This window comes from Semicossyphus pulcher, unplaced genomic scaffold (assembly GCF_022749685.1).
Source record: "Semicossyphus pulcher isolate SPU_LCO1_2020_fin unplaced genomic scaffold, fSemPul1.0.p SCAF_11, whole genome shotgun sequence".
Taxonomy (NCBI): domain Eukaryota; kingdom Metazoa; phylum Chordata; class Actinopteri; order Labriformes; family Labridae; genus Semicossyphus; species Semicossyphus pulcher.
The window spans coordinates 18,723,932-18,746,643 of record NW_027211615.1 but is presented as its reverse complement, the minus strand read 5'-3'; the positions used below and the strand labels follow the sequence as shown (position 1 = coordinate 18,746,643).

At 42.0% G+C, this 22,712-nt stretch overlaps 1 protein-coding gene across 1 annotated transcript in view; it reads left to right on the top strand.

Annotated features, from left to right (window-relative positions):
• The window catches only part of LOC138612876 (kelch-like protein 29), an 86,840-nt gene that overhangs the window by 20,154 nt on the left and 43,974 nt on the right, over positions 1–22,712 (top strand). The window contains exons 3-4 of the mRNA XM_069686384.1: positions 1,660–2,172; positions 18,275–18,413. Coding sequence (XP_069542485.1) covers positions 1,660–2,172; positions 18,275–18,413 — 652 coding nt within the window. The remainder of the gene's footprint in view (positions 1–1,659; positions 2,173–18,274; positions 18,414–22,712) is intronic.

Below are 22,712 nucleotides of genomic sequence, written 5' to 3'. Positions count from 1 at the left end.
TGATGTTGCCCCCCTGCTGTGTATTGGGGGTCCGGCTGAATTGGCCATGAAGCTCAAGAGTTGTATCATTGTGTGTCAGCCTTCAATTCCTGCCGCCCCTCCCAACTTCCCCACTCCCACACTGCAGCTCAGAGTGCAGCATGAGGAGAGTGAGATGTCACATATGACTCTATGAATCCCAGCATAGTGTCGCATATTGATTTGCGTGTGCGCTATTCCAAACTGTGACTGGCGTTTGCAGCAAAGCCAGCTCCTCTCCACACTTCATTGAACTGTTTCCACAAAGTTCTGTGCCAACTGTGGCAGAATTAATCAACACTTCTTTTAACAGAAACTTCACTGTTGTGTCTGTTCAACAAAGTTTGTCCCTGAAGAAGAACTTTTGTTTCAACCAAGGTTTTTGTTCAAAAATAGCTCTTTTGTTTGATGCCTCTTCAGAGTTCAAAAAATAAATTAAAAAGTTGAGTTTTTAAAAAGAAATGTGGCACTTTTGAAAATGTTCATTCTAAGTTAAAAGACAATAATCACAACCTTTGAATACATTTAATATTCATGTAGTTACTCAGTTAATCTTTATAAACAAGGCCTGTGAATGTAGCTCAATGTTTGGTCATCAAAGTGAAATTCTTCATGTTAGCTGAATATTTTTCGGGTAAAGGATTGAAGAAATAGTAAAGAACATATTGTAAAAAGGCAGATACACTATGTATAGATATGAATGTCTTCTCATTGCTCTAACTGCATTAAACCTGTAAAACTTCATAAGATGTGGAATTATACTCAACTACTTGATCAGGATCATTTTTATTCAGACCAGAGAGAGGGGAGCCACAAAAGAAGGAAAATGAAACGGTGTTGGTGAAGATTTGATCAATGACAAGTGAATTATGATCAGAACTGGTCTCTTCTCAAGAGTCTTCTTTCTTTCTTTCTTTTCGTCTCTCCGTCTCTTTTTATCTGTCCCTCCCTCTCCTTCCAACTCTGCTCTGGCTATTATATCAGCAGGGAGAGTGTCATGAATAATGTGGGCTCCTTTTTTCTCGTCTTTAGCTATTTACATGCTGTGATTTAGCCTTTGGCCCCTTTGTAGACTGGTGGGTTATTTTTGGACTTGGACCCTGGCAGGATGAGCTAGAGATGAGGGAATAGGAGCGGATGAGTAAAGGAGGGAGGCGGCCCAATGCACCTTCGTCTTTACCAGCTCAGCCTCAGCATCGAGCGCCTCAGGGCAGAGACATGTCTGAGTAAGCACAGACTCCTACACAGATAATAGTGTCGACTACAGCATGTATGCTTTCACATTCAGATAAACATTCGTTCAACTTTGTTCAATAAATCTCTTTATCTTATTATCATGTTGATCTTGGGCGCAGATCTGAACATCGCTCCAGATATTTTGTGTTTGATTTTAAGTGTCAAAAACAAACTTGTGCTGAAGCGTAGCAGCAAACTGACAGTTGTGTTGGAGAGGAAGCTGGAATCTGTCTTCTCATGCAGTCTTCTGTCTATTTTTTAAGCACTCTGCCCACGCTCACTAGAATACCCAAAATCAGTCTACAATAAGAAAATATTGTGCTTTTCTGGTTTTATGGTGTGAAAGCTCGATACACATTTTGTTCATCTTTCTTTTTATTCTTCCTTCTGTTTTTTCCTCTCCAGGTCCGACCTGGGCTGCACCAGTAGCAGCAGTGAGCCAGTCCAGCCTCCTGCCCCACGCCTATGCCCTCCACCAGCCGCCCTCCTTCAGCCACAGCGTGACCACGCAGTCTCCCATCATAGGAGGAGTATCCCCATCCATCCAGACACCTGTTCCTCCGCAGCACCCTCTCATGACCGCTCACTTCCAGCTGACACCACAGTCCACCCAGCAGCCACCCTCTATGGTTCTGAGCATGCCCAGTCAGTCTCTGTACCACCCCTCTCATCCCACAGTCTCACCGTCCGCCCTCACCAACCAGGTGGTGCATCCAAACCTGCACAGCATGATCGGCAACGGACACTTAAGCTCTCACCCCAACCAGCCCCCTACCCTACCTCTGACCAATGGACAGGCAGCAGCAGCACAGGCTCTGCCCTCAGCTGTAGACAATCAGGACGGTCCTAACAGGCTGCAAATGCTGCGGACAGTCGGGATGGGGAAGTACGAGTTCAGCGACCCGGGACATCCTAAAGGTAAGCACAGACAGCCTCAGCTGATGCACTCTTTACAGGTTTCTTAGACTCACTTTCTTCCAGATATTGCACTTATGTGGGGCCGTGCTGGAATGAAACGTATAGTCCCCTCTCCTGCCCTCTCTGTCTGTGTACCAGAGCAGTTTCAGATGCCAAAAGTCATAAACAAGACGGCAAACAGTCGAGCACGGGGCTGTTAAAATACAACCAGAGCCAATTCACTTCAAAGCTGCTCCAAGGTTGCAGAGAACGGAGTGCACATAAAACAACCTCTGATACTGCTACTGTAAGGTGGATTCTTTGGAAAGAAGAACATTTTTTTCTGATGTTAAACTAGTTCACAACAGCAGCATCTGAACTGTTAAAAGTGTGTCAGGTTTCCCTTTCTTACTGCTCCTAGTTGCACAAAGCCTCCTAAACACAAGGCCGGAAGATCTTTCAGTCCCTGCCCTCTCTTCTCTCTCTCAGTCGTTTGAAGCCTTGTTGACTCGCTCTGTGTTTGTGAAGGTGCTTCAGAGCTGCGACTCATGTCTGAGTCTGCGAGCTGTAAATTGGTGTTTGGTTTAACCTTGGGAGTTTATGATGCAGGGCGCCAGAAACAGACGTTCACAATCCCCCGACCAATTTTCACATTTAATGAAGCTTTTAATTTAGGTTTGGATTGTTTTCTTTGTCCTGACTCGTTTTGATCAATAAAATGTGCAAATGAACTTGTAGATTGCAGAAAAGCAATTATTTTGGGGGCTGCCTGTGAAACATTGAAATGAGACTGCAGGTAGAATTGGAAATGGATAATTAGACAGACTCCTCTGCTTGGTCCAGTCTTATTGAATGAGAGCTTCTTAGCTTCTGTGCTGAATAGGCTGTCTTCATCCATTAACAATGTACATGTCAATACGTATTGACCTAACAGGCCTAAGAAGAGTTGAATTGCAATGATACATCTTCTTGTATTCTTTGAAATGTTTGAACAGATCTAAACAGTGAAAAGTACTTTGTTGATCCACGATGGGTTAATTCAGGGATACTTTTCTTTGGTGTGATTGAAATGAAATGAAATTTAGGTTCTTTTGCTGCAGCTCGTCTGCTGCTGTATTTAAAAGGCAAAAGAAAAAATATATACAGTTAAAATTTTGTATGGGTCCCCATGAAGGTCAAAATGCAAATGAGGCACTTCAATCTCACAGCTCTTGACACAACCATGAGCTCTCTTTTCTTCACTGTTCGGTATTGAATAGACTTTAGTTAGAGCACCATTTGGGTAATGTCACAAGGACAGTGAAAACATGGCATCTATGAGGAGCTGACGGAGCTCTTCAGCCTTAATCCAGCTGCACCACTGGTCGCAGGGTGTGCGTGTGCGTGTGTGTGTGTGGAGATATGTGTGCAGTTAGACGCCTGCCCAGCTTCTTGGGTGTGACTGCATGCATGTCTTGTCAGATGTCGGCCTCGCAGCTTTAAAGCCAAACAGCACAGTGACAGAAATCAGACTCTGTGTTCGATTTGGCTTTGTCTTCAAAGGGAGCAATTTGTCTCCGCTCTGCATCAGTGGGCACATCAACAACTGTGTGCTCCTTTCTGCGTGGGTGTGTGTGTCTATGAAGGTATTTGTCTGTGTTTCTGTTTACATTATATAGTGTGTGTTTGTATATGTATGTGGAAATGTCATATGTTTGTGTCTGTGAAGACAGAAGAAGTGCCACAGAGCAGCTTAAAGGCAGCTTTAACCTCATCACCTCCTGAGATACGTCAGTCACCCAGCTGTGATGTGCCGACCTGCCTCCTCTATCCACAGCAGCTTTTTCATCATAGCTGCCTGTCAAAGTGAACAAATCAAACGATCTTCTTTAAATTGTTAATTTCGGTCACACCTCCCACTCCTCGCTCATTTTTCTATAGTCTTCTTTTTGCTGAAGAAAACAGAATCTGGAATACTTTAACTAACTCCTCCTAGGGCTTTCGTCTGAGCCACCTCAAATTTTCCCACGGTACAGAGGAGACATTTACGATGAAAAGTTATTGAAAACTTTTTCACAGAACTCAAAAGGCGTGGCCCGTGGCAGCTCGTCAAAGTTCCATGTCTCGCCATGAAAAAAGGGCGTTGCTGTAATTTAAACATACAGGGTCTTGTCAGCCTGAAACTGTATATGTACGATATATGTCCCTGCCTGAACACTTCATCGTGTTGAAAATCAGTGTTTGTAAGAGCGCCACCTACTAGTCCGAGGTAGTAAGCCTCATGTGACATGCATTCTTTGCTTGACCGGCAATCTCACAGTGTTGTCGACACTTGATGTTGTGTCCAAATCACAAAACAATTTTCACTGTTTCATGTCTTTTAAACACACTGCGACTGCCGCACATTTTGATCCGCTAAACATAGAATTTACACTGTGTTGCCAACACTTACTTTGTCTCCAGAACACAGCAGATTTTAGAGTGGTTTCCACTGTTTTGTCTTTGATCATCACACCGTGGCTGCAGGTTGCTCTGCGACTGCAACCCACCCCAACGTGCGACACGCCACGACGTGCAGGGGTGCGAGGGCCCGTTAATGCTGCTTGCAGCTCTAGTTTCCAGATTATATTTTCTTTACTACTTAGATTATTTAGTTAGATTTATGTTTTTATTTTATTTATTTGACATAGACTTTCAGTTCAACAGTTATGTGTAAGGATATGTAATAAAGATAAAGATTATTTATTTACATCGGTTTCATTTTTTTTTTTTGTGGGGTAGGGAGATATTGGCCGATTAATTGGCTATCGACTTTTTCCTGCTACCAACTATCGTTGTTATATTGGCCTTTCAAATTCCACTATCGGTCGACCTCTAGTTTCTATTCTTATTTTTCTGCTCCATTTGGGACATTTTTGACTATCTATGGCCTATCTCTCGCGGGGCAAGCTTTCTTTGGCTGATTTCTGTGATTTTAACACAAGTTTGTTGTTCACAATGTTTTGTTCTGTATGGGAAAGACAATGCTTCCCTTCGCTCTGTGTGCTGCTCTGCTCAGCTGTGACGTGCACTCTGGCAGCGAGAGGGACGTCCTCATCTCCCATCATGCCTGCCACCTAGTGCTGACTGAGTAGTTTAAGTTGTTAAGTTTGCTATTTATGTTCCAAAATGCAAAAAAAAAATGTGTTAGTGTTTTTAATGTGTCCGTTTAGAACATATGTTGGTAATTGTCATTTTTGTGCTGGTTTATAGTTGTAACCGTGAGTGAGGTGGCTGTTTCATTTCTTGACTTCAGCTGTATTTTGTTGAAAAGACTGAGATCTTGTCTTTGATACTGTCAAGATTATAACACCCCTCTGCTTGTCAGGATGTGTAATGGCTTTCTCCCACAACACTGCTGAAATTAAAGTCATTTATATTGGGCATATCAGAGGACATATACACTGTTACCGATATATCTGTGAAATGCGAATATCGGCTGATAAAATCGGCCGACCGATTAATTGGTTGGGCTATATTGCTATGCTGTGTTGCGGCTTGTTAGGTTGACGATCCTGTTGCTCAACCAGGCTGGGGGACGTTGGTTCTGGTGAAGAAAGTTGCAGTCGTTGTGTTGGTGTCCAGTTGGAGGGAAACTGGTAAATGTGCTTTCTTGTTCACGATGTAGCTACATTTTCTAATAGCTTTTCACATCTGTGTTTTACCTCGTCTTTCGACTAAAGGAGCTACAATAAAGCTCACACATTTATCAGTCTATTAGTGATGCATACAAATTTATATTCATTTTGATTCCACCACATGAATAAACTGCAGCATGTCGGGTTGTTTAAACCAGTTATTAAAAACACACAGGCATTTTGTGATAGCGGCACTGAGAGCATTAATCACAGCGAGCACATTCATTAAACCCTCCCCTCCCCTCTCCTTCCTCTCCCTCTCCCTCTGTCTCTCCTTCACTTGATAGAGTGCAGACGATCTCCACCACATCCTCACTGCTAATTACACAGAAGTACATCTTTCAACACAACAAATACAAAACTGAGTCTGCTGTAAGTTTTTGTATTTAAGAATTTCAACTTCCAATATGCTGACTGGGATCAGTGTCAAATTATCAAATTAATAAAAGCAGCTGCAGTGTTGTGTTGGGGTAATTATCTTAAAGCTATTCACATCAGGATTAACTAAAGCAGAAAACCCAAAACAGGCTTAACTTTGAATAATTGATTCTCTCTTGTATGTTCTCTTTTTCTTGAACTCTGGCTTTATTGGAAGCTGAAGTAGAATTCACAAGAGCTGCGGATGTTGCAAATTATTAAAGAGGTTGAAATGTATTTCAATCACTGTGGACTCACTGTGAGCAGGTAAGTCTCTTAAATGAAAACATGCAGTACCACAGTGATATGCTTATGGATAATCTTGGCACATAAGTCCATATGGGTGCAACATTTAAATGATATTGACTCAAACATCTCATTTTAGAACTGCAGAGAGTGTGCAGGTGTAGCTGAACAGAAAGTAAGATGCTCACCCTCCTTCTTTCTTTCCCTCGTTATCTTATTTTAAAGGAAAGGAGCCCGGCCAGGGGCCCCTTATATATTATATCCCCCCCACTGTTAAAATAGGGACAAAGGATAGCTCATTAAGATGGATCATTCCTCGTCCACCTTCTCCGCACAGAATGCGGCTCGGCTTCATTAATCACTGTTATTTTCAAGATAAAGCTCAGTGGCGGCACAGTGGCAGGACCAGGAGCCTGACAGCCTCGGCTCCTACGTGCATCATCACAGACGTGATGCAGCTGAGGAGCGCCCACGCCTCCGTCCCTCCTTTATACTCTCCTCAACCTATACTCCACTCCTCCCCACCTGTCCTCCTCACTGCAATTTTCTGTCTTTCACTCTCCTCTCACGCAGAGCATCCTCTCCAGCCCCCCGCCATGCTAACATCCACCTGCTACACATACCCACTTATAGCCTCTGCTTTCTTTTCCTGCCTCCTCTCTCTTTTTTCCATCTTCTGTATCTCCTCCCTCGCTGTACTCACCACCTGTTCCATACTTCTCTCACTTCTCTCTCTCCCTCCCTGTCTTCTCTACTCTGTTGATGCTGAAGTTGTTAGGAATCTGTTTAATGGGTTGTTTTTTAAGCATGGAAGTTTGGTTGGCAAAGTGGCTTTGAAAAGTTTGAGAGAAGAAAGGATTAAGGAGGAACAAAAACAGGCCAGATTGCTAATTTGTCTCTGACAGCTGGTCCAAGTTTCAGATGGCTGTTTTCATCTGAAACGCCCAATCAGACTCTCTCTTGTTTTATTACCTGGAGAAAAGCCTGAGCTAGCATTCAGTATTTAATGCAAAAGTTATGTCTCCATATTTAAATCATCTGCTACTGATGTGAAAACACTCTCAAGGTCTGATAGTCCGCCAAAGCTGTGATGAATTAGAGGGACAGAAAATACGAGTTTGGTTCTCATGCTTTCCCAGATCTCACACTGGAACAGTGCCATTTGCCAACATGAGGCGTTCACTGCCCTCAGGTCTGTTGGAGCAAATTGATTTGTGTGTAAAGTAGTGTCAAAGTGAAAAGAGGTTCCACCTTAAATGTGTCTGAATTTCGAGCACCTCATGTCAGAGACTATTTGGATTAATCAGCACGAGTCAGATGTCGATGTGTTATTCCTCACATCAGCCATGAAATAAGTGCTAATGCATTTTCAATGAGGCCGAGTGTAAACACAGCAGATGTTAGCAGGAAGCCAGTCAATAGTGGATGTTTCTCTCTAATGAGAAGTGTAATCGTAACAGGGAGAAAACTCAGGATCCAAAACAGCAGCAGACGTGCTGCAACCTCTCAGCAGAAACATCCAGAAGAAGTTCAGCAGTATTAGCTCGCCAATGTTCACAGTGTGCTCGTTATCTGAGAGGATAGTCTCACTTTTCTCATTAAACTTTTAAATGCATGCAGGGAAACTTATAAATACTAATAACAGGACGAGACATTAGAAAGAATTCCCCCCTTTTCACAAACTCCAGCAGCTCATCTCAGGTGTGCAGTCTGCTGAGAAGACTCCCACATACAAGCTAACCCCAGCACTAACCTTTCTGCTCGGACTGCTGTGACTTTCACAAAGTTACCCAGTAAACACACGTTGTCTTCAGGGGGAGATGTGACATTTATCTCAGGCTGCACTGCTGACATTGGCTGTTGTTGTTTTTCTGTGTGTGTGTCAGAGCGTGTAGTTGTCTGACCTGCTGTTTAGGGTCAACATGGAGGCAATGTAGCCCATAGAGGCGAGTATCCTCCGAGTGCAAAGCTGGTACAGAATGTACACAAACCAAACTCATAAACGCAGCCGAGGTGTGAACACAAGCTGGGGAGCAGATCTACTTTCTCTCTCTCACACACACTGGCAGCGCTGCTCCAACACTAGTGTGTGTCTGCTTCTTGAATGTGAAGGGTGGAGGAGGGCTTGAGACAGCTGATGCTGCTTCTTCCAGGCTGCAGTTGGAGGCAGCGGAGGAGAAAGTAACTTTAAACTGTGAATTAGTACTTAGAGGGTGTTTGCACTTTATTTTATCTTCGGTTTATTTGCTCTTCAAATGCTCAGTACACCTCCTTCACATGTTGCTAGTGTCTGTCTAATGACCGGCTCAGCTCCCAACAACAACCATGTGTCCTGTCATGGTGGTGCTTTGCTTACTGACTGTAAACTGTGTATTAAAAAAAAGTTTAGGTTTGTGTGGAGACTTTAAGACAATATATGAATGTTTGTTCCCACTGCCTGAGGTGATAAAAGATCCAGTCTGGAATTTCATCATCCAAAGTCTGAGTTTTCGTCAGAGTGTGCAGGTTTACCTGACTGACATTTTGTGGCTTGAGGTCAAATCTCATTTGGGGAGAGCTGCAATGATCCAGCAAAAAGTGACTGACAGAAACCTGCATTTGTTTGTGCTGAGCGAGTCTGCAAATGAGTAAGAACTAATGGAGGCTCCAAAAGAACTTGGATTCTCAGTTTTTTGTCTCAGTTGATGAACAAATTAAACATAGTTTGTGTCAGTATTCTCTAAAAGGATGCATTCATACTGAGACCTAAGACCTGTGTCCAGATGATTAATTTCTCTCATTAGCCTTGTTTATCCACTGGGGTTTATTATGTAGCAGAACTCTGGCCCTCACTGTCATTTAGATAAAATAGTAACTGAGCAATTTTAATAAAACAGGAGGATGGAGAAGTGTTGCACACCCACTCAGTTCATCAAATCCCCTCCAAGCATACAGCATGTTATCTACACAAACCAGCCACTTCTCATAAACACACTTTTTTATCAGGATTATTCTTCTATGACTTTGTCTCGCCTGAAGCTGAGTGTGTGTGTGTGTGTGTGTGTGTGTGTGTGTGTGTGTGTGTGTGTGTGTGTGTGTGTGTGTTTGTGGCAACATTTGTGGCAACATTTGTGTGTGTGTTTGCTCCTGCATATGCATGGTGCACGTGTGTCTCTCTGCATCAGTGCTCTTGTGTTTCTGCACAATGACAGTCATCTGTTGTGTTGTGGATGAATTACTGAACCCTGAGCAGAGTGTGACAATGATGTCCTGCATAATGCTTCAGCTGAATGTTTTCTAGTCTGTGATGGGACCCAGTCTACTTTTACAATTTCATGTGACAAACTTTTACAGAAAATAGGCTAACTCAAATCCTTATTGGCATTTTGCCCCTTTGGCAGTGTGTGAAATAAGCTGATCCACAAATTCAAGGCTTAATCTCGGCCTGTGTAATTCAGAGTGGGTGTTTTTAAGCATGCAGGCCTGTGTTTCTTAAATATTTTATCTCAGTTCCCAAAAGCAGTTCTTCTAAGAAGTTCTTGGATTTTTCTTCATCAAGCCTCCCATACCAACTTATAATAACAAAAATAAATGCCAGAGTTAAGAATTGAATCTCAAACTTAAGGCATTTTACAGTAATTGTGATTTATTAATGTGAAAGATTGGTCTGTGTGGTGATCTACCTATTTATCTAACCCCGTAGCTGCACTGCTTCATTTCAATAAGCATTTGGCACAATGCTCAGAGCCAAAGTGGAAAAATAAACCGTTCTATCTATGCAGAGCTGACAAAACCACACTGACATACTGAATTGTGTATAAATTAGTGACCACATTAACCTGAAAAATTAACATGAAGCTGCCTTTTAGGTGCAGAAGAATGTTTGCTTCACATTTCATGAATCATATGAGTAAGAGGGGAAATATGTCAGAAACATTTTACATCTGCCTTGATGCCCAGATCACTGAGATGTGACATTTATGACACAGAGCACAAAAACCAGTCATTGAATGTTGGATAAAGTTTATAACTTTATGTTGAGAATTACATGCCTGTCTGTGTTGCTGGAAGCTGTTTCTTGGATGTGAAGAGTCGCTGGGTTATTTGTGGTATGTCTTCATTTCTGAGCAGGCTGTTGTGAAAGTTCTTCATGTAAATCTGTCATCGGCTCAGTCTTAGTGGAGATTTGTAGAAAATATTGGTTTTCCCATGATACACTTGGGTTAGGAGGATATTGTTCAACTTCACAGGTGCTAAGAATTAGGTCAGCACTGATCTATTTTCCACTTATAGAATAGTTTAACATGCAGGCAGTGTTTAATTTTGTGTGTCTCTGAATGCTTAAATGTGTTATAGGTTATTACAGTTGTGGTTGGTGAAAGGAAAACAGCCATGATATGTTAATATAGTTGGACGGGATTGTCACATTAATGTTTGGCACCATATTGGCTTTCACATTTCAGGCAGATCAAAAATTGACAGCCAGGTGTTACCTCTGTACACCCCAACTAAGACCTGCTTGGGGGTTCGATCCCTGACTGCTACAGTCACATTTCGAAGTGTCCTTGGGCGGACACTGAACCCCGAAATTGCTCCTAAAGGCACAGGCATCGGGTATGAACGGGCATACAGTAGATCTGATTGGACATTGGCCTTTGCCATCAGTGTGTGAATGTATGTGTGAAAAAGTGACATGTAGTGTAAAAGCACTTTGAGCGGTCGGAAGACAAGAAAAGCGCTATATAAGTACAGTCCATTTACCATTTACATTTACATAAGCACCGGAGCTGTACAATTATACAGACCACAGCAGGAAAAACAGGTTCTTTCTTTCCTGCTATGTTTTTTTTCTTATTTTCTGATCTCTGCAACATTAAATCCTTTTTCATATTAACTGCAGTTTAAAATAGCTGCATTCACCATGGAGGAGATTCTTAGAGCTGTAATGTCAAAACTGCAGAACTAATAGTACATTTTAACCTCCTGTGAACTGTAACAAGCCTCACTTGTAACATCCAGCATGTGCATACTGCATTTTTCTACTATTCAGTCATAGGCCACATCACATTTAAGAAGTCTGCAGTGTTTCCTTTTTCTTGTAGCACCTGAAGGCAGCACGAGATGTGACAGTGCTCTTGTTTGCTGGCCACAGGAGTCTCCTCTCACTGAAACCTGTTTGAGGGAGTATGACCGCTTGTCACCTTCTGTCCCCTCTGTCTGGTTAATGAGGACGCCACTTCACCAGCCGGGACCAGAGGGAGAATTTCTCCTCTCTTTTTACTCCACACAAAAACAAAGAATGTTACATGACATCCTGTCACAGTGTTGCAGCAGGCCAACAGATGCTCCCAGGGCTCTATGTGTTTGTGTTCTTCCTCCTCTGAGCCTGCTCTTGTGTTTGCCTCCACGTTCTACTTGTGCCATTCTCTCTTGCTTGTGTGTGGTTGTGTACACATCTGACTCTTGGTCCAGAGTGTGCAGAAGGACAGAGCAGAGCTGAGCTTTCTGCTTCTCCAGGTCTTTTCTTGCAGTCCAATTGGAGAAGCCAACAAAGGCCCAGACGGCGTCTTTGAGGGGCACAAGCTCCTCTCTCTCTCTCTCTCTCTCTCTCTCTCTCTCTCTGTGTGTGTGTCCCCTGTTCTCTCCCCTGGCTCAGTCCAGGCTGGCTGACAGCAGTGCTGAGGCTGCAGCAGCTCAGCTCAGCAGATTGGAGCAGGGGGAATATAAAGCGTCCTCATCATGGACTATTCTTTAAGGCTGTATGGTGCCACTGCTGCCTTCCAGACTGAAAGCAGGACAGAGAGAGACTTGAGGAGTCTCGAGGACTCCTGATGCCTCCATGCGCTGATTTGCTGGGTGTCGCTCAAACTGTTGAGACGTCTGCAGGAATGAATGAGGCTGTGATTGTTAGAGGTATGTTTCACAGACTTTTTAGGGTAATTGTGCCTTGAAAGAAACCCAGGTAAGATTGGGTAACACAGTGCTCATGACATTTTGCTCCTGTAAAAGCCTGACATTTAGTCATTTTAGCTTTTTAAATGAACTGACTCTGACCGAAGATGTTAAGATGTGCTTCCTTTTATGCAAACAAATAGGTCATAAAATATATTATACATAAAGTAATTATTATCCAAGTAGAGTTTATTTGAGTAAAATCTAATGATTTAACTCGGGTATCAATTCTAAATATAATCCACTCTGAGATGTAGAAGAGAATTGGTTGCATCAAATAAAGGCTTTTCAAATACTTAATTAGGCATAAACTACTTGTTCTGGTCAAAATATTCCCTTCTGAAATGTACAGTATTTTTCAATTTAAAAAAACACATTTACAGAAAAATTTGGTCTTTTTTTTCTACATTTGTTACTGCAAAAAATAATGGCAGAAGTAAGATATATAACTACAACTATTTTGTCCAAATACAGATGAGTGTATTAGATGAAACTTAGTAGGGGGATTTAAACCTGCAATTTTAATTTGATAGATTCAGATTTATTTAAAGTATAAAGTGTGCAATTTCAGTGAACATCATATCAGGCCTCTGCTCTCTGAAAGGGAAACACATTTTCTAAGTCCAACACTGAAAACTTTCTGTTCTTCTGTGTGTGTTGGCTCTGAATCTGCTCTTGGCTCACTCTTCTTATTCTGCAAGTTGAAAAGGAATTTCTTTAATGTCCCAAATCATCAAAAGGCTTTAGTACGAGTAAAAATATTTTGATCGATCTAGTTCCAATCTGCTTCAATAGAGACAGCGCTGATTTAATATGAGTTCTAAAAAGATTCCATGTCACGGTTTGTTGTTAAACAAAAAGGTGAGGACCCGGATGCAGACTTACATATATATATATACAATTTAATAAACAAAAGGTAAAAACTAAGTATTAACACCAACAAAAGAGCAAAAAGCTTACCTCCACAGAACCCAGGAAAACAAAAGTCCAACTGAACATCCAACAAAAACAGGAGAGAACACAAGGAGCCGGGTAATCAAAAATCCCAAATAATTCACAGGCAAACACGGGGATCAATACGGAAGACATACATTGGGTTTCACAGACAATGGACTGGTCCTGAGGCAAGGGAGCACAGAGACTCAATAAACTTAGGAGGTGAGGCTAATCTGACAGAGGTGAGACAATCAAGGGGCAGGTGGAAACAATCAGGGCAGGGCACATAATCAAACAAGCGGGAAACACAAAGGCAGGAAGTGGACCAGCACGAGAGACAAGGTGACAAAGTTAAACAGGAAATGATCCAACCAAAGAGACATAAGTGAAATACTTAACTAAACTAGACTGAATGGTGACCAGAACATGGAGTACACTAAACACAAAACTAAATAATAAGAATACATGACAGCAAGAGACAAAGTGACCAAGTAAAACAGGAAATAATATCTGAACCCCATTATACAAATCAAACCCATAATTAAACTAGAATAACTCATGACACTCCATTTCTTAATTTTACCTAATAACATTTATTCTCCTATAACATTTATTCTCTTAAGATATTTTTTTTGACAAAAATAATACATAAGAAGCTATTAATGCAGAATTTTAGGGATGATTTGTATCTTTAAATTTTTACCCTGAAATACAAACAAATGTATAATAATATAATGTTATACAGTCTGATATAATATAATATAATATCACATATTAAAAGTATTTAATTCAGATTTGTCTTTAACATGTAATGAGAATTAGTTTAGCTTTATATCAAATGCAGACACATTTATTAAACTCAATTAACTAAAGATGATCTATATTGTAACCTAATTGTATTATTTTATTTTTTGTCCCTATATTGCATCGGGAGGAAAAAAGGATTTAAAAAAACAGGTTCATAGTTTTATCATATTTTCTCTTTGTTTACAAAAAAAGTAATTTTACTTTCATACGTAGTGTAAAAAACAATCATGCATTGTTCCAGTATAAAATGTGTTGAACTGAAGTTTTTGTCCAAGCTTTATAAAATCATTGTGTCAGGGTTGTACATGGAGTTATCCATCAGCAACCATGGTTTGTTCTGGGTAGTTAAAGTGCGAGCGTTGGTGTGATTGATTGTTGAAAGTTTAAAAGAGAACAAAAAGGTCAGAGTGAAGCCATCAGAGTCCTTTCTGCTGCAACACATCGAATGTCATCCAGTTGTGCATAAAAGTGGACGATTAGATGTTTAGTTGAGCTGCAGAGACTCAGGATTTAGAGCGAGAGGAGGAACTATTCTTAAATGCAGAACAAAATCACCAAAAGTATTTTTGCTATATCTATTGTTTCTACGTTTCTTTACAGGGTGATATCTTGCTTTTATTCTCCAACATATCTTTCTCACTCTCTCAACTTTATTTATTAAGCACCTTTCATACAAACATGCAGCACAAAGTGCCTCACAAACGTACAAGGAGATGGAAAATAAGAGATAATAGATAAATAAATACAACAATAAGAAAAAAAAAAATTTAGAAATGAATAAAAATCATTACAAAGTCAAATAAGATTTTATTTGTATAGGGCCAGATCATAACCAGAGTTATCTCAAGACTGACAAAAGACACCAGGCAACATAAAATTCATAATTGGTTTTAACCCTTCTGCTAATTTTGTATTTTGTCAGTGTGTTGCCTGATTTTGAATTAATTTAATAAAATGTCATGCTAATCTCAATACATTATGATGATGCAAAGCTGGACATGTAAAAGTTAAATATCTGAAAACCCTGTTCATCCGAAATATTTATTTCACTTGAGTTCTTTTTCTTTATATTTAACATAATTGTTTTAACTTTTTGTCAGCAAGGAAAAATTAAGAACCTCACAATATGTGACCCTGCCCTGTACAAATATTTGTCTGCTGTTATATGGACCTTTTTTTTTTTTAAGCTTATTGCACACAGAAACTGAAGAAAATACTGAATGAGCACTGAAGGCCGCTCTCAAATGTAGATTTTGGCGTAAACAGAAAATGGAGGCTCTACAGCGATAAATGGTTAATACATGTAGAACCCTAAAATGGCTCCAAGTTCATCCACCAATGGTGTTCTGCCTCGCCATTCTACAGCAGCCAATCACACATCAGCGAGAGGACCTACTACACCTTATAGTAAGAGGCATGCTGCACTCTGATAGGTTAATGGTAACCACACCCGAGGACCCCATTGGCCCCAGCGTTCAGATGTTTTACAGTAGAGTTACTAGGCTGAGCAGCAGAGTCGCCCTGTTTTCATTCCCCCTGTGCGCTGTGTCAACCAATCAGGAAGAAACAGCTCAGGCCCTCAGTACTATATTTATTACTATTTTATTACTGTTTGCAGTCCATGATATTCTCCAGAACTGTCGCACAATATTCCCAATGAGCATTTCTGTTAACTCCCTACAAAACAACCCTACACCTGTTTCTTCCATGTGGACTCCCCTCAGGAGATTCTTCTTTCAGAGTATTGAGACGTCTGCTGTTTCAAAGCCGCTGTGGTCCCATTGAACACGGCTGTGCCTCCACACACTCCATGCCAAAGCCGAGAATGGGGATGCCATGTGCAGTTTCATGGTCCCCGGTGTTGATGAGGTGTTCTGGGGGGCCATAATTATCTTTTCCATCAGGCATTCAGGTGTGTCTGCATGGCTCCGAGGGAGGCGGCCATTGTTTGCTGACACGCTGAGTTCTCTGTCTCCCCCTCTCACTCTCTCTATTCTCGGGGCAAACGGATGCTATGCGCTGTGGCTGATTGGAGGTGAGAGCCATATCGGTCTCTGGATATTCACTAATGCAAACTCAAACTTAGTGTGTATTCACTATTCACAGTCCATGCCCACACAGTGATCAGATAGCTGGCGGACTGACAGGCGGCAGCGGTGGAGAGGAATGTGGAGAGCTGAGAGAGAGACGGATGAAGGACGAGGCAAACGCAGCCTTTGTGTTTGCATGTGTACGTACGGCTCGCTCTAACTCATGCTGCTGTGCATCGAGTCCAAACACAACAGACATGTTGTCAAAAACTGGATCTGTTGTTGTGTTTTTCTCCTGTTTGGTATTCAGCATGTTTAATAACCAGCTCATTTTCTTTCTGCTCATTAATTCATTGATGCAAAAACTGTGAAGGATGCAGCGCTCAGAGAAAAGGCTTTTACCAAACACGCCCCTGAATGCACCTTATTTGTCATGAGTCTTTATTCTGTATAATTTCATCTGCTGAATGAATTCAGAGCTGAGCTCCCAGTGTCAGTCAGGAGAATGGAAGGAGCTAAATGAGAGCATATTTCAGCCAAACAGAGGGAGAGAGTCATTCTGGGTTAATTAAATCTCTGCTTTGAGTCTGACGTGAACACAGACCTCTTTCAGGATGACAAAGACAAACTCCTTTATTTCAACTCTGTAACCTAATACAATCACAAGTCAGTTTTCACAAGTTTGATGGCTGGGCTGATGAGTAAAGCACATATTCTATACCTCACATGCACACCTTGCTTGTTACTCCTGAGAACAAATGAGTCGCTTTGCTTCTGTTCAGATTTGCAAAGAATTATGAAAGTAGTTTCAAGACAATTTAAAAGAAAGCAAAGTAAGCCTTTGTGCTGATCAAGGGAGAATTTTCCACCTTCCTGATCTAAATCATCATGTATCTCCTTCTTATCTTTCCCCAGCAGGGAATATGTGCCTTTAACACAGACTGTGCTTTGTGCCAAATAGATGTTTCCCCTGCAGCCTGCAGTCTCTATAAAATCTGTTCATTCTAAGAGGACAGTATGGAAGCTGGCTCCCTCTATAATCGTCCACATTATTGTGTCTGTAGCTCTCTATTTGAATCTCTCAGCGTTCTCTTTTAGTGGCGTTCTCGATAGGAGATTAACAGAGCTACAGTGTTGGTTCTCCCTCCTGAGGCCGCAGAACAAGTTGCTCGTCTCCCTCTGGTTTTCCCTCTTTGCTTCCCCTCTTAGCTTCCCCTCATGGTGCCTCATTAAGACGCAGAGAAACAAGAGCCTCCGACCCAACGCTACAGTAAGGCCAGGCCTAACATGGAGCTGCTACACCACATTATACAGCTCATTGTGTACCGCGGCCTTCAACAGCACACAGCTTGCTCAGAGCATGTTTTCACAGATTGTGTGTTTTTCTCCAGAGTTGAAGAAAAGACTGGGTGTGTTGGTGAGGATGTGATTTTCTAAAAGCGATTGAGAGAAAAGAAGCGGGTGTTTGGATTTGTGGATAAGCAGTTGTTTTCTCACTGAGCGACGTTTGAAGGTCAACTCTTCTCCGAGTAGGGCGCTTGTGAGAAGCCAAAGAATTAATTTCAGTGTGAATAATGCATCGACAGTGTCTCTGTTTTCAGCCCACATCTCTTTTAGACGCTTTTTAACCTCATTCAGCTTCCCTTCATTGAAGCTGTCGCTCTGCAGTGAACATTAACAGAGGTCAAACACACTTATTCAAGAGTCTTTCCATAATAATGACAGCTTTTGATCTCATTCACAGTCCTATGTTATCCACAAGCATGCTTTGGGTGTTGCATATGTCTCAGTACATTATAGAATATAAGAGCTAATTATTTCCTTTTTTACATGCACGCTTTTCTGTTACATATTTATATTCAGACCTCATTTTACATCTGCTGAAACGTTTGATCAGACCTGCACACATCACTTCTTCTCTATCAGATAATGAACGTTGTTTCTTTAGACTGTCAGCAATATTGTGTCTCACAATCTGCACTTTTCAACATTGTGTTCTGTTTCTTGTTGTCATGTTATTGTTGCTCATGTTTGTACAGAAGAGTGAAACATTTCTAAACCCAAATGTGGCGTTGTCTGTTTGTTCTTCTTGTTCTACAGAGATGTTGAAGGAGTTGAACCAGCAGCGCAGAGCCAAAGAGTTTACAGACCTGAAAATAATTGTTGAAGGCAAAGAGTTTGAAGTCCACCAAAATGTTGTAGCTTCCTGCAGCTTGTATTTCAAGGACCTGGTCAAAAGGTTTGCCTTCTCTTCCCCCCTCCCACCAGCTGTTGATCCAATCTGTTCTTTTCATAGGGCGCATTTGTGTCGCTTCTTTTCCCTTCCCCTCTCTCTCTTGCAGGTGTGTGAAGACTTTGGTTCCTAGCACAGGGCCAGCAGCCATTCCTTCCTCTTCCCGCTCAAATGAATGTATCTGAAAGCAGAGAATAAAGGTCAAACCTGGTCATTACCTTTCCTCCACATGTAGGGCCATTTAACCTCATTTCCATTTTAATGAGCAGTGAAAATGTTCCATGACTGGGGATGTTTGAAAACTCACCAAAGGGCCAAACAACAGAATCACACATTCTACACTTTGGGTGGTAATTCACCAAAGACACGCTGTCTTCTGTGGGCACAGGGGTTTTAGTCTCTAAAGGTACTTTATTTTTCTGTTGATAATTCTTCAGTTTATGCTGCTAATAACGCCACCCTTCACTAATGTGTTCCTTTGATGTGGATCTAAGTATTCCCAGAGTATCCTGTCCTTCGTACTCATATTTTTTGTCTTCATGTGTTGTTTAGTTTTTGCGGGTGCTTGTCTGCATGTGCGTGCGTGTGTCAGGCACAGACCTTTTAAGTGTCTCTAGATGTGTGTGCGCACAAGTGTGAGTGTGTGAAGTGAGATGGATGTCTTTTTTTATCTGCCTAGTTTTCCGGAGAGGGAATGCCATAATTCCCTCATGTCCTCATCCTTATTTCAAACCCTGACAGGTGTGTGGCTGAATAGAGAGTCCGCTGGACCCAAAGTTTATCTGCTGCCTTGGTTGTGTGTTTGTGTGAGTAATTGTGTGTTTGTTTACGTTTTAATGGCTAGGAAGTTGCTAGCCATAGCTGTACTGTCTACTTTGCCCTGCAGCCAAGCTGCCTCCACTGTGAAGCTCATCAAAGAGACAAGAGCTGCTTTTCAGCTGCCCCACCCTTATCCCACTGCTAATACTATTTTTCCTCCTGAATGGAAATGGAGTGAGGAAGACCAGAGAGAGAACAGAGGTAGAGGAGCCACAGAGCCTCATCTGTAGCAGGACCACTCATCTCCATGACAGCTCCGCTCTGAATAAGAGAGAGACACAGAGTCCTCCTTTGGACCTTGACAATAGCAAAGAGCTGTCTGAGAAACTGAAGCGACTTTGGAGGGAACTGAAGCCCCCACTCTGGTCAACCTGTCCATCAGATGTTCTCGTCTGCATCTCTTTATCCGCCACAGAATCATTGTTGTGTAAAGACAGGGCCCTGAAATACAGCAGGGCTCCCAGAGGAGCTCCTGCTCATGCCTGCTGCTGCTACAGTGTCTGATTGATCCTGTTTCATTTGACTGTTTAATAGAGCAAATTCTCATTAATTGGTTAATGAATTAAAAAACTACTTTGATTTATTCTCATAATACTGTTATCTTTCATTTGATGTGCAAAAATAGAAAAATCATCTCATTTGACTTCACATTAGGGAAAAACTTATTGTTAGTATAACTAACACATTTGGTTTAATGAAATAAAGTCATGATCCTCTCCACACAGACGTTTGCTCCAGCTCTGCTAACACTCAACTAAAGCATTAACGCCCCCCTGCAGTATGTATTCATTCAACCTGGGATCTTATCCCATGAAACCTGAAGGATGTAGTGCCACTTCTAAATGTTTGACACGACCACCTTAGCCCCCCGCCCAAAAACCCATTACCCTCCCCTTTAATTCCATTTTACCCCTCGAGGTTTTCCAATAAGTGTGCTCTGCAGGCATTTAATTTATGGCTCCTGTATCTCTGCACCACAGTGATGTTAAAAGCTCCAGAGTCTCTGAGCAGTCCTGACTCATGCTTTCATGCTGTTTGTTTCTCTCTCTGTGTGTCAGACCAGAAGTTTTCTCTGCATGCGAGTCAGAGAGTGTTGTGACTCTGAGCTGGTAGAGAGCTGTGTTAAAGCCCATTACAGTGTCGGCCCTGTGTGAACACTGCAGGACTATGTAATACTCCCATCACATTTCAATTAGAACATTGCTCTGACTCGCTGTATTTAAAGGGCCAGTTCACCCAAATTACTCCCATTTACCTCTTGTGACACTAGCTATGTTGTTTTTTTCCTCATGTTTATGATCCTTTGTTCATAAGTGGATCTCCACCTGTCACCCTGTCCTTCTTGTCCTTTTTTGTTCTCAACAGAAGGCCATGTCTCCTATATTATAGCTTATTTTATGACCTCAATAACATAAAACTAAACATAAATCCTAGCTGTGATAAAGCTGAAACATTAAGTTTGTTTTCATAATTTATTTCTGATTCATGATGTGACAGAACATGTGAATGCAGCCAAGTTTAGCGCAGACAGTGCAGGCTTTGCATTTGAATAATCTTCTATCCTCACATTTCTCTGTAGTGTGAGTACTTCCACAGAATAGATGGTCTTGTAAGAACAAGCTAAATGTATTCCCCGTAAATGGGCTACTTTTAGTGTGTGTGTGTGTGTGTGTGTGTGTGTGTGTGTGTTACAGCTCCCCTCCTTTCTCTCCTCTGCTCACCACCGTTCTGACGGTCTCTGCTGATTTTCAGACTTCCTCTTGAATAAGTGGTCCATTTTTCACAAACACATTTCTTTGCCTGAGTGTGCCCATCCTCTTTTCTCCCCCCTCACCCTCCCATCTCTCTCCTCCTCTGTCTCCTCCTCTGTCTCTCCTGTCCTCCCTGACTCCCTCTCTCACTATTTAGACTCATGTCTTCAATCAGACGCAGCATAAATATCCACCTCTTTTTAGAAGCTCAGGAAAAAGTCCATAACATAAGTGCTCAGACAAAACAAGCTGCCACTCGAGCTGCTTCCTGTTGCACTAATTGAGCAGGTTGATGAGCAGCTCTTCTTTTATTTTTACCTCTCTTCTCCCTCCATCACCCTGAACATCACTCCCCCTCCCCTCTCTCTGTCTCACTACCTGCCCCCCTCCCCCAATAACACTCTGTGGCTTTTTGCTTTGCAGGAGGAAAAAGAGTCACTACGTTGGTTTTTCCATCCAGAGACAAATGTTCTTGTCTTTGAGTTTATTTCTGGATGTCCTTCTCCCCTCTCACCTCCTGAGTCGCTTTAACATGACGACTAATGTCTCAGTTCATACACTACAGGCTGCTGATGAGTATTGCAGCGGGGACAAAGTTCTGTTTAGGTGTGATGGTGGATATTTGTTGGAGGTGGGATTATCTCTTATTTAAAAGACCAAGGCACAGTCATGGAACAACCCGACCCCTCCCTCAGAAGGATGGCTGCTGGCTCCCTGTGGAAGGACCGTCTCACCCTGCCTCCAACCTCTCCTCTCTCATCTTCACTCTAACATTTCATCCACCTGTCTCATGTGTTTGTTTTGCTGTCTGTGTCTCACTAAATGCTGACTGTTTGTCAGGACTTCTCATCCAGCAAACTGGGTTCAACAGAAAAGGGAAAACACACACACACACGCACACACACACACACAGAAACACACAGCGCTGTATAATTGCACTTTCATGAGTGACAGAAGCAAACAGCCTCCATCCATCTTCATGGAGGCTACTTTTCATATTGATGTCCGTAGCTGCAGGAAGAGAGACATAGTCGTGGGGGCAGAGCTTTGATTCCATTTATTTTGCCCTTGAGTGGATTATTGTTTCACATGGGACATTAAACACGGGTGGTGAGCTGTTATTTAACTCTCTCATACCTCAGCGGGGGGATCCTGCATGTGAACTCATCTCTGACATTTGATCCGGCTGAAGTCACAACGTGGCCCCGTTCTGAAAGCAGACCCTCCCCACTCCCCCTGCACATCTCAGGCTCTGCATTACGAAGGATCATATTCTGTTTAATTTGCTCACACAAGCACTCCCTGGCACCTCTTACACCACGCCAGTCTGAGTGGATACTCTGCTCTGATATCCAACACGCACACGGCAGCAGCTTGTAGACTCACACACAGCGAGAGCTCTCCAGTCCAACACGCTTTAACCAGCATCCTTTACATTCTGTCACATGTCAGTGTTTGAGCTGTGCTGTCACTTTGTGTCTCTCTGTTTTCTGTCTGATAGCTCAGATGTACCCTGCCATGTATGCATGTCCACCTCTAAAACTCTGCATACATGAAGACACACGTGAAAAGCATGAAACAAAGCAATAACGTGTGTTTGCCTAATCTTTGTTCAGAGAGGACGTTTTGTTTCAGATGCAGCAACATAGTTAAAATGTGCTCGCTCCATAGAAAAGTAGAAACCATCCAAAGTTGTGTTTCTGTCCCTTTTTCACTTTAAGTTCTTCTTGTGTAA